At 43.8% G+C, this 16,880-nt stretch overlaps 1 protein-coding gene across 1 annotated transcript; it reads right to left on the bottom strand.

Moving 5' to 3' along the window:
• Positions 1–1,439: 1,439 nt before the first annotated feature.
• On the bottom strand, positions 1,440–2,306 carry LOC115639612 (vegetative cell wall protein gp1-like). The gene has a single exon (XM_030542596.1). It carries the CDS (start codon positions 2,304–2,306, stop codon positions 1,440–1,442), a length of 867 nt encoding a protein of 288 aa, XP_030398456.1.
• Between the last annotated feature and the right edge of the window lie 14,574 nt (positions 2,307–16,880).

Raw genomic sequence — 16,880 nt, 5'->3', positions numbered from 1 at the left:
TCTTATTAATTTAACATGCCCTTCGTCCTGTCGTTCTATGCTTGAATTCACTCAAGTCACAAGGCTTAATGCTGTGATGACTGGGGGGAAATCCCTGGTCTGTGCTATGCAAAATGCCAGATTACAAGATCCGAACTGTCCCTTCTAGCCTTAAAAGTCTGTGCATCCTGAGAGTCCTCTTTCACTTCAAAATCAATCAGTATTTCAAGATTCACTTTTTCTATTTCTTTAAAGATTTTGTAGGTAGAATTATTTTCACAAAGGGCCTGGCCATAAAAGATTGTTTTTTTCGTTTTTGTTTTATTGTTGAAATTCACCGTGAAAGCAATTATGGCTACGATGCTGGCAACATACACAGGATGATTACAGATAAGTACAAAGTACATCAACAGTATCATTACCGTATTTGGTAACATACATACATAACTCATACAGTAGAGTGTATACATATCATGCATCATTCTGCAAACTAATGAATGGAAGCCATGCAGTAAGGTTGCGTTCTTCTGGAATGAGCATGGGTTACACACAGTAATCAAGGTCTTTCCCCTAGCTGCTTCCAGGCTGAGTTGTTGTTTTGGTGTCTTGGAACAGCTGACATAACCTATTGGTGGACAAATGGCTCACTAAAGTTGTGGGACATTGTTTTAATGGAGAGGACTTGCAATTCAGTAAAGTAACTATCAAATGGGACTAGAGACCATTATAGGAATCTTTGCGCCTTATCTATTCTATTGTAATTTCCAATAGATGAGAAATTTAGGACCGTGAATTTGTAATGATTGGAAAATCCTCTGTTCTAGTCCCCCAGCATTAATATTATTATTTATTATTTCTATTGTGGTCATGCCTGGGAGCCTCAGGCACGGATCAGTTGCTAGGCACTGTACATAAAACAGAACAAAAAGCTGGTCTCTGCCCAAGGAGCTTACAGACTAAGTATATGACAAGGGACAGCACATGGGTACAGCCAGTCAGATGGAGGAGCAGAAGAAAACAATGAGATAGTACCAGTTTTCATGATGGACAGTGGTCCTGGCTCCCCTGCTGCCTTACTGTTGTCCAGTTAAGATTGAACATCAGCTTAGGCAGCCCTGGTTCCAACCTCCCTCAGCATCACCTACTTTAGCTCTGTGAGGATCAGTGGAACTAGCTGAGCAGAATATCAGATCTTCAAAGCGTGTTTTATACAATTTGTACCTGAAGTACCCTTTTCTAGCAGTGCATTAAAAAAAAGTCAGAAAGACCAGGTCACTTATTAGCAGAACTATCGTATCGAGCCATCCAATTAACACGTGGGTGGGAAGCTGTGCATCTGAACAGAATATCCTTAAAGAAATGAGGGGATGAGGTAAAATGACCAACAAGAGGCCAGAGGAATCGGTGCCATGAGTTTGCTCGCTGCTTTTCGTTCCATGGGGTTCATTGTTTCTTGCAGGTTACTTCCAATTGGGTGGCAACTGGCATTGCTGCTTGCATTGTTGCTGTTCAATGGGTGGGCACGTCTTCACACAAGGTGGGCATTTCACCGGCTCAGGGAGTGGAAGAGGAACTGGGACTGGGGGTTCCTTGCATGGTGGCTTCTCTGGAGAACATGGTATTGGTTCAGGGCATGGAGTAGGAACTGGGACGGGCGGCAACTTGCACTGCTGATTCTCCTGAGGACATGGTAATGGCTCAGGGAGTGGAAGAGGAACTGGGACTGAGGGTTCCTTGCATGGTGGCTTCTCTGGAGAACAAGGTATTGGCTCAGGGCATGGAGTAGGAACTGGGACGGGTGGCAACTTGCACTGCTGATTCTCCTGAGGACATGGTAATGGCTCAGGGAGTGGAAGAGGAACTGGGACTGGTGGTTCCTTGCATGGTGGCTTCTCTGGAGAACAAGGTATTGGCTCAGGGCATGGAGTAGGAACTGGGACTGGTGGCAACTTGCACTGCTGATTCTCCTGAGGACATGGTAATGGCTCAGGGAGTGGAAGAGGAACTGGGACTGGGGGTTCCTTGCATGGTGGCTTCTCTGGAGAACATGGTATTGGCTCAGGGCATGGAGTAGGAACTGGGACTGGTGGCAACTTGCACTGTTGATTCTCCTGAGGACATGGTAATGGCTCAGGGAGTGGAAGAGGAACTGGGACTGGGGGTTCCTTGCATGGTGGCTTCTCTGGAGAACAAGGTATTGGCTCAGGGCATTTCACCGGCTCTGGACATGGCACAACTTCTGGGCACCCTTTCAGCTTTGCCTTACAGAGTGCCGGCGGCAGGGTGATGCTTTGCTTGCATTGCTGCTGGTCTTGGTGAAGGGACATCTTTGCTGCAATACAGGATAATCTAAAAGAAGCACCAGAGTGTATTAACACATGCTATGTAAATGCAATAAGAATAGGGGCCAACCTCCCAGTGGTTTGTGAGACTGTTAGAATGTGCTTGCCTTTATTATCTCTTCCGTCTTCTGATCCCAACCCATCACTTATTTCACCCACTTCCTTCTTTTCATCCTGACTTCTGGTTCCTACTCTCACTCTGTCCTCTCATTTCTCCTTCTCTCTGTTCTGTACTTCCTGGACAATCCTCTTCTAGCTCCCACTACAGACTCCTTCAAACTGCAGCTGATTTCAATGTTTCAAATGAAATTGCCTTTTCCCCCTTCGTTCCTCCTCCCAGTGAACTCAAGACCCCACTCTTTTCAGTATCTTTCTGTGTCTCTTCATGTCTCTTTTGCTCATCTGAAGCCCAGGTGAAAGGAGGACCAGTAAAGAAACCAGAGCAAAATATTCCCCCAAAGAAATTGCTAGCACACTCTCATACTGAATTTCTCTATGGTGAATACATGGAGCCTGATTCCCCTCTTACTCTGTGTTTACATCAGTGTCCCTGTATTGATGCCCCTTTGGATTTCAGATCTGTAACTGAAAGGAGAATAACACCCATGGCATTTACAAGCGGTTGTGCAAAGAATTAGTAAGAACAAGCATGATGCCAGAGGTGCATGCACCCTCAGTGACATGCCGGCAGTGGCTTCTAAACAGGATGGATAATTGTAGGGCCACTAATAATACATGCAACTGAAGCAAGCTAAATTGAATGCACTCACATCCAGTGCTTCAAAGAGCAAGGCATACCCTGGTCAGATCAGAACAGAAGGAAGTTCTCATACTGTTGTAATCCACAACTGCACAGATGAATCATGGGAGATTTCCTGCTACCTAAGAAGCATCAAGTACCTTCCACCAACAGAGGCTGGGGTCTAATAAAAGATATGACCTGATCCACCTTGTCTCTGCTTATCCTGGGACCAACAAGTCTACAACAACATTGCAAATAACTACAAACTTGGACGAATCTGTTGTCTGCTCCAATGGCAAATCCTATGTTCTTATATTTCTAGGAACAACCTAAGCATACCAAGGAAAGTTTCATATATGTAGCTCCAGATATTTTAACATCTAGAGCCAAATCCAAGTGGAGTTAGCTAAGGATATTTTTAACCTCTCCTCTCCGTGCTGCCACCCAATTCAATCCTGAGCATAAAGAATCTGTATGATCAGACTTACCCAACTGCCCGAGAAGAAGGAACCTGCAGAAGTCAAGTGGATAGTGGAGCTCTGAGGTGAGAGGACTTTTATATGGTTTCCAAGCCCTGCCTTCTGGATATGAGACAATACACATGAATGATGAGCTCACTCGACCCAACCCACAAGGCTCACGTATTTTCTCAACTGACCTGTTTCTGGATTGACCTGGGTAGGAAACTCCCTCACGTTCTGATGAGTGTCATATAATTTATTCGATTCTTCTCCCTGACTAGTCTGAAGGGGAAAACTTACAAAAGGGATAAAAATAAGCAATAAAAGGGGAGATCCCCCCACAGCATCAGCGCAGCTCCATTGAAGTCAGTGGGCCAGATCTTCAGTTGGTTTAAATTGACACAGCTTCATTGGAGTTCATTCTAAGGGCTCACCTTCCCTGGTCCATTTGCCATTGAATTCCTTGAAGTGACTCCTGATTTGGCTTTAGCATAAGTGAGAGGAGGATCTGGTCCTTGGTATTCCAAGATTGTGTGAAAGCTGGCTAACCCCCTTAATAGATTACAAGAGGCCAGTAGGGTGGGGGTAAGTACTGCTTATGGACACAGTAGCCTAAATTTTTGCACTCTCTCTTTTCCTCTGCCTCAAAGCAGAAAAATCCTGCTCCAAACCAGTCAGTACTACCCAAATAAAAAAAACATAAAATTTTACACTTACCAATCAAGTATTAACACGCAAGGGTCTTTGTCTAAATGTGTATAAAAGATTTGTAAAATTTGTGTAAAACAAAGTCTTTTGTACCAAGATACAGGCTCTCCTTTTTCTGCAAAATAAAGCATTTTTCCTTATCCCTGTCAGGCTGTTAATTGGCTCTCAGCTAGGCAAACCCAATATTTCAATAACAATTGGTTCAAGAAATCAAAGAGTCTGAGATGTTGAAAAGTCCAGCTAAAATGCAGCAAGATGGATTGGATGTCATATCAGATGAAAAAGTTTGTGGTTAAGTTACTGGACTGGGAGTCAGGACTCCTGGGATCATTACCGCCAAAGGAGCTCCTGGGTTCTGCCAAAGATTCCCTGTGTGACCGTGGGCATGTCACTTCATCTTTCCATTCCTCAGTTTCCCCATCTGTAAAATGTAAGCAGTAGTACTTTTCTGTTTCACAGCAGTGGTGCGAGGCTAAGGTCATTTATGTCTATGGGTTGGTCAGATGTTATGGTGCTGATGGAGCATATAAATACCTAGATAGAATGGAAATTCCGAAATCCATGTGGGCTTCTATCACCTTTCACCTTAGAAAGGTTGAGGGGAGAATTCTACTTGTGGGGATGAGACATTTTTAAAACCTAAAATATAATTTTCTATTTTTATAAAAAGACTAAACATCTTTTATATTCATGTCAGATGTTCTTGTGTCCCAGTGATGGACCTTCCTATGTTGTCTCCCATTGCCTAAAAAAAATCTGCCTCTCTATGCAATCCACTTGTCTTTCTATCCAGCCAGCATTTATAAAATAGTTATATGGATGCTGATAGGAGCATAATAGGCCAGATTCTGCTCTCATTTGCAGGGGTGTAAATCCATTCCACTGATGGCAGGACAGCCCACAAGTGAGGAGCAGACTTTGTCTCTGATTTGGAGGGGTTAAGCATTGGCATGGGTTGTAGAGCTTATCATGCCCATGTGCCGTCAGCCTGCTGGTTTGAGTGTTCACCGGGCAGATGCTTTGAAAATGCTTGCAATCCAAACACTTCAGTGGCCACAAAGCTTACAACATGGAGCCTGGCAGAACCGGTCAACATTTTTCCGCCGAAATGTTTTCTCTATGGACAATAGCGTCTTGACGCAATGGAAATGTTCACTGCAAAATTTCAATTTCTCATAACAAAATGTTTGTTACAAAAATGTCAAGGAAATTTTTTTATGAAAATGAAACTTTGTTCATTTGCATGACAATATTTTGCAGGGGTAGATGGGGAAAGGGACAATTATCTCCCTATCTGCTCTAGGGAACAGGGATGAATCTCACCATAGCTGATTGTCTTGCAATAATCACCTCCGTCAGATTTGATTTGTAGGCTCTTATCAGGGCTGTAATGTCTTTCTGGAGCAACTTCATGTGCTAACGACGCAACGAGAGAATTGAGGCATTCTTGGGGCATGTGATGGGAATGGCAGCTTCTAGCTATGTTGCAATTTCCTCTTTTTAATGCTTGTTTCTCTATTTGTGGGTGGGACACTTGGGTGGGACACTGGTTGATGGTGTTGGTGCAACTTCTTGTCTTATTTCATCTGCAGGTGGGGCCCTGGCATAGTCCCTGTCCCAGCTTTGCTTGGGAGATGTTTGCTTCGTCTCTCAACCTCTGATCGAAAGGGCTGGAATTCAGAAGGACATCTACCTCTGTGCCAGCTAAGTCCTATGGAGCAGCTCTTCAACTGGCTGAAAATGTTGCAACACCACTGACGTCAAGAGCTATGACAATTTATACCAGCTGAGCAACGGCCTTTATAGGTTTATTTCTGGAATCATGGCTCATCATCAATAAGAATCCTTTTAGCTTCACCTGGGGCTTGCTTATGGAAAAACTTTCTTCAGACAGAGATGCTGGAAAATGTTCAAACCCAGAGTAAACCCATGTTTGTTTGTTTGTTTGTTTTTCTGGGCATTTAACCAAATTGCCAGCAGTAAATTCTAATGTCTCCTGGTTAACAAAAAGCAGTTTTCATAGCAAGAAAGGACATGATCTAGTGCTATGAGCAACAAGTTAAGCACTGGGGGCCTACTCTGACAGTGTGCCTTTTGGCAAGTGCGAATGTTTGGAGGTGGTAGTGGCCTGTGATCTACAGGAGGTCAGACTACAAGAACTGATGTCCTTCTAGCCTTCAACTCTGTCACTATGTCACTGACCCTTTGTATGTCTTAATTTCTCCACCGGTAAATCAAGAGTTTTTATGTTGCCCTCTCCTAGAGCAGGTTGTGAACAGAGTTGATTGAAAAATGGTGACACATTTTCATGAAAACTTTTCAGGTATTTTCATGAAAAGATTTTGTCAGAATTAAAAAGAAAAAGTGGCCAACTCTATGTAGAAACAACACTTTGGGGGTTACATTTGTGGAAAATGTTGACCCGGTCAAGTTGTGAGTGTTAATTAATTATTTATGGTTTTGTGATATGCTTCGAGGATAAACAGTAACATCAGAATAAATAAGAAACAAATATAAATTCTTTTCTCTCTTTCATTACTTACTTTACCTCCTGGTTCCTTTTTACCCCAGACAAAATACTTTCCTATAAAGGTATAAATACTTTGTCCTTATCTGAGAATTGTATTAATAATACTTGGCGGCTATTTTCTGAGACAAATATTATATGTGGTGAAACTTGTCTTAATCAAGAATTCAAGGAGCTATGAGAAATGGGTAGTTTAGTAAAGGAGATTTCCCAAAGAAGTCAATCCCTCAATTCATCTGGGGATACTTTGTTTTTACCCGCTAATGGGGCTTGATTCTGTTCTCAGTTTACATCAGTTTCATGCCAGTGTAATTCCATTGAATTCAATTCTGAGTTACACTGGTGACTGCAGAATAGATCCTGGAAGTTGCCTACTGAGAGATGATCTCTGTACTATAACTATTATTTATTATTTGTGCAGTGGTAACACCTGGAGACCAGGGCCCCATTGTGCTAGGAACTGTAAAAACACAGAGTGAGAGACAGCCCTTACCCCCAAAGAGTTTACAGTCTAAATAGACAAGCAGCAAAGAGTTCTGTGGCACTTTATAGACTAACAGACGTTTTGGAGCATGAGCTTTCGTGGGTGAATACCCACTTCGTCAGATGCTTATCAACTGCCAGTGTTTGGTGGTGGTAGTGGCCTGTGATCTATGCCACATGGACTCTTTGCTGCTTTTACAGATCCAGACTAACACGGCTACCCTTCTGATACTAAATAGACAAGGTAGACAAATGTCGGGAGATTTATCAGAGATTAAAATATTTTGTCCAAGTTCACACAGGAAGCCTGTGGCAAAGTCATGCATTCTACCCCTATCCCCTAAATCCTAACAATGGACATAGCCACAAGTTCACCCTTCCTCTCATGTCCAGGTTGTCACTTTTTCCCCTCTGTGACAGAGAACATTGTGGTTTTTCAGAATAATCCCACGAGTTTTGTGTTTCATCAAGCACCTGACACTGACAGAGCTAATACAAACATGCCTGGAAACTGGAATGGCTTCTCCAGACCAACGCCTTGTTCTGCAATGTGCCTTGAGCTGGCTTCGTAACTCAGTGAGATAATTTCCACCCCTGAATAACATCATTGTTCTGTGGGAGGCTTCATGCTGGGACAATTGTATCTTCTGGTTTTTTGCTCCAGCAGTGACTTAACACTGAGACATCAACACTTAGCAATAGTTGATTTTGGTGCCTCCTTCATCTGCCTTCTCTTGTTCCTCATCCCTTGCCATTCACCCCCCTGACTCATGCTAGGAAACAATCCTTTTCAGGTGCCAATGCTTCATCCAATCCATGGCGATAGACCCACGTCTCAGAGTCATTTGGACTCTTACCAATCCCTGTGGAAATCGATGGGCTTCAGCGTAAACCTGAGATTCCATTCCAGCCCCTATGGAAATCAGAGAATTTGAATTTGGATACTCTAGTTACAGAATTATGCCAAGATGAGAGTCTTAAAACTGTGGGCCAGGTTCTCAGCTGGTATAAATCAGCCTAGCTCATTGAATCCCACGAAGGATCTGGCTTTGTATCTTTCACGATCTCCTTCCTGGTCCAAATGAGCCCTTTTTGGCACTAATTCTGCTATGAATGGACAAAATGAAACTCTATGACAAAATGCTACATCGTATTGATACTATCATCAATTTAGATCTGAAATGTCCTATTGAAGGATCTCTTATGTTTGCCACCAAGATGCAAAGTTGGGAGCATCCAGGTGTTTGTTACACAGTATTGAATGAATTCCTAGCCATTAGACCTGGTGTACTGCTCATTACAGGGTTGCAAAGATTGTGAAAAATTTCCGGTTGGATTGTATCAGTATTTAATAATAACGCTCAGAACTTGAAAAGCCTTTCGGCACTTTAAGTCACTGCACAAACATCGACTAATTAGTCCTCACTATCCACTACAAAGATAGGTAATGGCAGGAGGTATTATTATCATCATATAACAAGTGGGGAAGTTGAGGCATAGCGAGGGGAAGTGACCCGCCCAAGGTCACAGAGAAAGACAGTGGCAGAGCCAGAAATATATCTCAAAAGTTCCTGGATCCCAGTCCTGTGCTCGATCCTATAGACCATACATCCTGTGGTATTAAAATTGGGCGTTATGTGTAAAACAGGAGATCCCCAGCTGCTCAGGGCCTACAGTTTGAAAGACAAGGGTTATCTGTGCCTCTTTGGTGCTGAGGAAATCTGTGTGGGCTGGAGTGATGAGAGGTTACATGGAAAGGGAGGGCGAAAAGAAATGAGAGAGAAGGGAAAGCTGCAGACAAGCAGACATAGAACCTGGAAGGGGAACACGCCACATACAAGAAGGGGAGAAAAGGCAGAGATACATGGCAGAAGGGATTGCAGACATTCCGTGGGAACAATTCATTTCTTCTGATAAGAATGGCGTAGTCATCTGAGGCCAGATTTTCAAAGATATTTATGTCTCGCTCTGCTCACATCTAACTGACATACATGAGCATAAGAACAGCCCTACTGGGTCTGACCAAAGGTCCATCTAGCCCAGTGTCCTGTCTGCTGACCATGGCCAGTGCCAGGTGTCCCAGAGGGAATGAACAGAACAGGGACTCATCAAGTGATCCATCCCCTGTTGCTCATTCCCAGCTGCTGGCAAACAGAGGCTAGGGACACCATTCCTGCCCATCTTGGCTAATAACCATTGATGGACCTATCCTCCCTGAATTTATCTAGTTCTTTTTTGAACCTATTATGGTCTTGGCCTTCACAACATCCTCTGGCAAGGAGTTCCACAGCTCCATAAGAACATCTCATTTTCAAAAGTGACCTAGGCATTTAGGAGAGCCCCAATTTCATTGAAATTCAATGGGCTTTAGGCTCCTAAGTGACTTAGATACTTTTGAAAAATTTATCTTTTGGCCTTGCGGTTTTGACCCAGCAGCATCTAAATGACTTTAAATATCCCTGTGCTACACACTAGGCAAAACAAATTGCTGAAGCTAAAGGGCACCTCTGTGGGCTAGATTTAGGGTTGATTTAAGTGGAGTGAGGCTGATTTATTACAGCTGAGGAACTGGCATAAAACAATTGTTCCAATATCTATTCCCGAGGGAATTCTGCACCAAAAAAAAAAAACCATGCTGAGCACAATATTTTAAAATTCTGCAAAATCCTGCATATTTTATTTGTCAAAAATAACTCAATATAATCACAACAGTTTCAATTATTTTGGTAATTTATTTCAAAACACCTGTCCTCATGTATGTTTGTAACAATACAGACAACAAAAACATTTCCCCCTGAAGCAGAGAGTTAAAGAAACCCCTAGGACAACCCAGTTCCTGTTTCTGCGTTATGCTTTTGTTGGGCACCTCAGTCTGGGTGTGTCACATGTGCCAGCTGGACTCACCTTGTGGGAAAACTCTGCATCTCCTGTCTAAGACACCCACACACTCGCCTCAGAGACCAGCTGAAGGGTGCCCCCCCGCCCAGACTCCTCCATTCCCAACCCCCCAGATCCCAACCATGGGGCACCCACTCCAGCCCAGAAACCTGCACCTCCTAACCCCCAGAGTCCAGGGATCTAGAGAGAGAAACAGCCTGATGCTGGGTCCTGGGCTTGTACAGAGTTTCCTGTATGTTGCCTCCTTCCTTCAGGACATGCTGGGAACCACGGCTGTCCAGAACCCTCCAGCTCCCACTCCCTGTCCCCTCAGTCAGTGTCCTGCATTTGCGAACTGGAGACCCGGGCTTTGCTGGGTCCAGCAGCCCCTAGTGAAGGCCATCAGTCCTGCAGCATTCTGCGGGGAAAAACGAAATTCTTCACAGAACAGTAATTCTGTATCAGAGGGGTAGCTGTGTTTTTCTGGATCTGTAAAAGCAGCAAAGAATCCTGTGGCATCTTATAGACTAACAGACTCTTTGGAGCATGAGCTTTGTGGGTGCATCTGACGAAGTGGGTATTCACCCACGAAAGCTCATGCTCCAAAACGTCTGTTAGTCTATAAGGAGCCACAGGATTCTTTGCTGCTTTTAGTAATTCTGTATAAATTCTTCATTGTGCAGTGGTGCAGAATTCCCCAGGTGTAAAGATCATTAATCAAAGGTTAATTGATTAAGCCTCACAAACCATGGAACAGAGTAACTTGCCCAAGTTCCTACAATGAACTGGAGATAACCCTAGGAACATAATCTAGGATTTCTGGCTCCAAATTCTACATTTTAGTCACCAACACAATTCTTCCATCTCCCTTAGGGAAGAGCAGAGTTTTATGACAAATGTGCAAGGAATTCTCTTCTCTGGAATGCAGTCATGTGATTGCAAGACACAGCCGCCCTTGCTGGAGTCCTTTAAGAAATAATTCTGGTGCTGATCAGCTAATGTAAGCATGGCAGGGGGGTATGGCTTCAGGTGGATTTGGGAGTGGAGAAGGTAGCCTGTTTGCAAGGCTATCTTTTGGCTTCTCTCCATGAAGTTTTTTTTTGAAATTTCCATGCATGGAGAAAAGTCTGGATTTGAAGGAAGCGATTCTCCTCTTGGATTTAGTTTCGCTGTATTAATCAGAAGTGGTTGAACCAGCTCTCCAAAGGCCTGGCTCACCCTGCTAGCTTGATTATACGCCTGCCGCTCACCCCCTGCTTGTTCTCACTTGTCCATCGTTATTTAAGGGCGGACACACCTGGATTCCATATGAGGTGGCTCAATAGGATGAAAGAGATAATTACGTAGATTTAATTTCCTCATATCATTCAGTCTGCTTGCCAGTCTAATCTGTCTTTTGGTTTTACAAGGCACCCATTACAGTAGCATCCAGGTGCCAGGTTTACATGTCGTCTGCCAAATGATACAATAGAGGAAAGACTGTAAATTCAACCTTTCCTAGGTTATATTCTCCATCAACTGGAGTCTTTAAATTGGAATGGGATGAGGTCCTTCTAAAAGATATGGGACCTGATTTTCCACTGCACTGCACCTTGTGTGCTCTTCTATATCAGTGCAAAGTTGGATGTGGAGGGCTACCTTTTCTGCTCTCGCAGCATTTCACCTTCATTTTGCACCGGTGTAAACGACCACACAAAGATGCCGGGCACTGGAGAATTGGGTTCTCCCACTACAGCTTACTGCCTTAGTGCAGGAAGTGCCAGGTGAAATTCTATGACACTGTGTTATGTATGAATTCAGCCTAGATACCCTCCATATCTATGAATATACGACAACGAAAGGATTTTTTTCCCCTTCAGCCCTGTGAAATGACAGTGTGACTTAGCATTCTAAGCTTAAAAACCTCCCCTTATATTTCTCTTTAACTCTCTTGGGGAACCTTGACTACAAAAGCTAGGTTCACTTGGGTTAGACCCCAAAAAGGCTGCCTTAGTGTAGAAGTCATTTCTGCTGAAGTTCATCAATTCTTGTATGTTCTACCTTCCATCCCAACATGATTTTAAGTTGCTGGGCTTACCTTGAAATGCCTCCTCCATGTTGCTTTGTGACATGCTGATGAAACTAAATGAGGCTTGAGCATGTATCCCGCCTGGCAAACTCTTGAAGATGGCTCCACTCCATGGCACAGCACCATGACGATGCTTTGTAGCCACTCAATGGTTTTGTACAAGATTTATAGCAATAGATAAGCATACCAGCTGCCATAGGATGTGAGAGACATAACAGAGATGGGTTTTGGATCAGGGCCTGTGAAGTTTTTCCTCTTGAAAGTGCTTTACAAGATTACCTCATTAACTAATTATGAAGAGCAGCCTTTAGCTCAATTAAGGCATAATTGCAAAGCAACTTGAAGGATGAGGCAGTGTCAGGGCTCCCAACATGAAGACATCACCAGCTACCTAACTGTCCTGTAGTCACATCAACCAAATGATCAAACCCTACAAAAGGGCCGGGCCAAACTTGCAAGGTGTGATCATAGAATGAAATCCCACTCTACAGTTTCAAGGGCTTAGCATTAAAACTGGCAAGATTCATTTGAAGATTCGGGGTCAATCTTTTCCCCTCGTCCCCAGTAGCTTGAGTGTTCCACGTGCTGTGGCGTGGTTGGGTCTTCTTCCCTGTTGTCAGAGACAAAAACTAATTAAGGAAAAGTGATTTTTCACGGGAACGTCAAATCGAAGGGCCTGATTGTCAGTTACTTTATTCATGCACTGAGATCAGGAATGGTATATGGACGACTATGCTGGCTTTAAGCTTCCTTTGTATTGGGGTAATCTAGGGTATTGCCTGGCTCCTGATGTAAGTCAGAGCAGCCCCAAAGGCTACTCTAACTTGTGTTTTGCTCCCTGTGACCCCTGGGAAGCAGAGAATAGCTATAGTGCAGTGTGTTCTGGCCACGCCAGAGGCTGGGATCAGAGCCTTTCCCCCAGCTTCACAATGGCTGGGGAAGCTCCCTCCTCAGTGATTGATGCTCAAGGGGCTCTTTCCTCCCACTTCAAAGCCCTTTTACATTGCAAAAGTGACCCAAGTGTCACTTAGAATCGAGCCCGTCATTTTCCTTCTCCACAAGTGAATTTATTTCCCTGTGTGTAGGCAAAAGATGCCATTGCTCACCTGCGTTTTTATTTTTAGGCAGATCTGAGCAGACTGACTGTTCAAGCAGAGAATTTGAAAAATGTCTTCACGTGAATGAACCTTCGTGCTTCAGGCAGGGCTGACACACAAATGACCAGTTGCCAAAATAAAAAATGACCCAGAAAAGGGAGTTTTCTCTCCCAGATGACACTCAAACTACTAATTTGGTCAATTGGGGGTTGTGAAAGAACAGGGGCCTCATTCATGGAACAATGTCTCCCTTCTGGGAGGCCGGGCTTAGGGACCATATAAAGGTTCTTTCATCCCAAAGCCCCTGAATCCTCTTAGAATTGTTTCACTTGCTCTCACGGTGAATTGGGTAAGTCAGCTTATACTACATTTATTAGTGAATTAGCATTAAATGGGATGATTGTGTCAGACTTTATTGCCAGTGCTAATGTGGGAGCGCTCACTATATTACTGTCAATCTTCTATTTTATTCTGATGAGGCAGATTAAACATTCGTGGCTCCAAACTTTTGCAGTTAAGGAGTTTGGTTTCCTCCCATAGGCCATATGCCATTGGCTTGATGGAGTTACTCCTGGTTTTCACCAAACTCAGCTGACTTTGATGGAGTTATTTCTATTCATAACACTGTAATTCTATTGTCTCCATTGGAATTAATCCTGATTTACCCCAATGTCAGTGAGAAGGGAATGAAGCCCAGAGTGCTCTGAGGTTACATAGGTGGTTTTTGCATGCTTAGACGAAAAAGCTAGCAACATTCTGGTGTGACGGTGCATAAGGGGGTTGATAACATTTTCAGATTAGAGCACAAATTCCCCAGTGTTAATTGTTGCAGGAGGGGAAAATGACCGGGGAAAGCTATGAATTGCCGGAGACCAAAAGGGTAGATTGCTGGAAAAGTCTTTTGGTTTTACGGGAGTATTTGGTTAGCACAATGGGGCCTGCATCCTAGTCCAGTTGTTCTTCATAATGCTATTGCAATGCAAAAAATAATAGTAATAAGGATGGTTATAAAATATTCAAAGACAAGGGTCTAGGAGATGGAAGGGGCAGAGCAGAAGGGAGCCAGACCTAGAGGAAGGCAGTGCCAAGCAGGGCTGCCCAGCGGATTCAGAGGGCCTAGGGCAAAGCAATTTTGGGGGCCCCCTTCCATAAAAAAAGTTGCAATACTATAGAATACTATATTCTTGTGGGGGCCCCCGCAAGGCCCGGGGCCTGAGGCAAATTGCCCCCCACCCCCGGCAGCCCTGGTGCCAAAGGAGGGACAGGCAAAGGGAACTGGAAGGATAAAGGGAATTGGAAGAAATGGAATTATCCTAGATCTGAGTCTCCATTGCCCTGTGTCAGTTATTTAAACACTGCCATTGTGATTTTAGTAGTTTACATCTACTTTGTGAACCAGGGCTGGTTGAACATTTTTCATCAGAATGGAAAACTGGGTTTTGACTAAGCCTTTTTCTTAATTGGCCTTCTTTCCTTAAAAAACAAATGTCCCACCGGAAAACCAAAACCAGCACATTTTTCAGCAAGATACACATTATATTAAATTTTCAGCTGAAAATTCTCCATTTACTTTTTTTTAATGACAAGTCAGAATTTTACTCTGGAAGCCCCAGCCCCCTTTTCCCATTTTTGACCTGCTCCAATGTGAGCAACTGCAAAAGATGTGGGGCAATGCAGACGCAGGCCGGGCATGATTTCATCCAGAACTTAAGACATCATTAAAACACCCAAAAGTGCATTTTAAAACACTCACCTTCAATGTTATTGGTATTTGTGTAGCAAATGTAAAAACCATCCAACATTTCTCCCAGGTTTCCCCGAGCTACAGAAGATGTCTTCACAGCAAAACCAGCTGCAACGCAAGCAAACTCTTGCCCTGCCACCGGCACTGAGTAATGCCACTTCAGAACCAGCACTGACCCCAGAAGTGGTACCAGAACCATGTCCAGCAACAGTCGAAGAACCAGAAAATTCACCCCAGGAAGAAGAGGAGCCACAGGAGGAGTATAAGCAGCCACTGAACCAGCCTCTTGGACCAGCTCTGGGACTGGAACCAGAACCAGCACTGTGCCCAGAACCAGAATCAAATCCATCAGAAGTTAAAGAAATAGAATATCTACAACCGGACCAGCAGCAATACAAGCATCCGCCAACCCTACCCCCTGCACCAGGAATAGAAACATCAAAGGAATATCAGCAAGCAGAACTGGAACCGGAACCAGAACCGGGAGGATGCCCACCACCAATCAGTGAACCAGAAGGACCCCCTTTTTCGCACCCATCTTCACCTGTGAAAGAGCAGCAAAGGAATCAACCACATCATTGGCCACCAAAGCGGAAGTAGCTTCCAGCTACCAAAGGGAAACCATGATATGAGAAGCAAGACCCAGTGCTTGACACAGTTAACCTCATATTCTCATCTGCTGTGGGTTTAGGTGGTTTTGCTATAGAGGTTTCAGAGTTTTGTCCAGTATATGTTAGGGCCTGTTAAATATACGCCATTAGTATCCTAAAACTGATGCCATGCATGGGACAGATCCTCTTGAAATCACTGGAACCCTACTGATTCACAACAGCTGAGGATCTGGCCCTTCTTGTCTATCGCTCGTCTATAGGAGATGTAGGTGCAGGCTGTAGGTGCTATGAAGTTCTGAGCATATGCTTTCATTATTAGGTCCCTGCTTTTGAAACCTATCCATGAGAAAGAGTGAGAACTGGGCTGTCTATACTGATGTTCACCTCCACAACCCTATTAACAGATCCCAAGGCCAGAAGGGGCCATTGTGATTTCATGAATTCCACTCTGCTAATAACTTCCAGCCTCAGGAAAGAGGAGAGTCTAGATTCAGTGCCTTGGTGTGTAACGAGCATTAACTGGAGGATGATGAGGATCAGTTAAAAGGCTTGAATAGGGAGAGAACAGTATATATGTTAGGGGTGTTTCAATCTAATGCATGATAGGGTTGACTTTTCACCTTTTCACCAACTAAAATCTCTGGGGTGTAGATAAACACTAACCAATATGCACCGTGGAATGTCATATGCTGGGATAATTGTATCATTAAATGGCATGGTCCATTATTTGATTGTGCTCTGCTTTCTAGCTGCATGTGTGACACAATAAAATCTACCATTCCAGGATGGTCACACCTGCCTTCTGTTGTTTCTCTGGTCCTCTCCCCTACCCCCAATACACATTGACTTACTGAGGTTCTTGTTTCTAGGGGTAGCAAGAATAATTATGTCTTTATGCAGAATGTTAGATCTACAGGGCAGGAGCTGCCTCTTATTATGTATCTAAAGAGTCCAACACAACCAGGCTCTGAGGGGGAGTTTAGGCTTTACCATAATACAAATAATAAAGAATAAAAAACAAATGATCAGAAACCTTAAAAACATTCAAGGGAACTCCCAAGAAAATTATTGTGACAATTCAGGGCAGCTGCACCTGTATTTCCATGCAATGGTCCAGCAAGAGTGCCCGCTGTCAAGTTTTTGGCTCTCCTGCCGGGGCCTCTCTTGGGTGGAGACCTGCGTCTCTCTCCCTTCTGACCAGGGTATTTCCAGACTGAACAGCAAGACTGAAACTCAGCAAG

This window comes from Gopherus evgoodei, chromosome 24 (genome assembly GCF_007399415.2).
Source record: "Gopherus evgoodei ecotype Sinaloan lineage chromosome 24, rGopEvg1_v1.p, whole genome shotgun sequence".
NCBI lineage: Eukaryota > Metazoa > Chordata > Testudines > Testudinidae > Gopherus > Gopherus evgoodei.
This window is presented reverse-complemented; position numbering and strand designations above follow the sequence as displayed.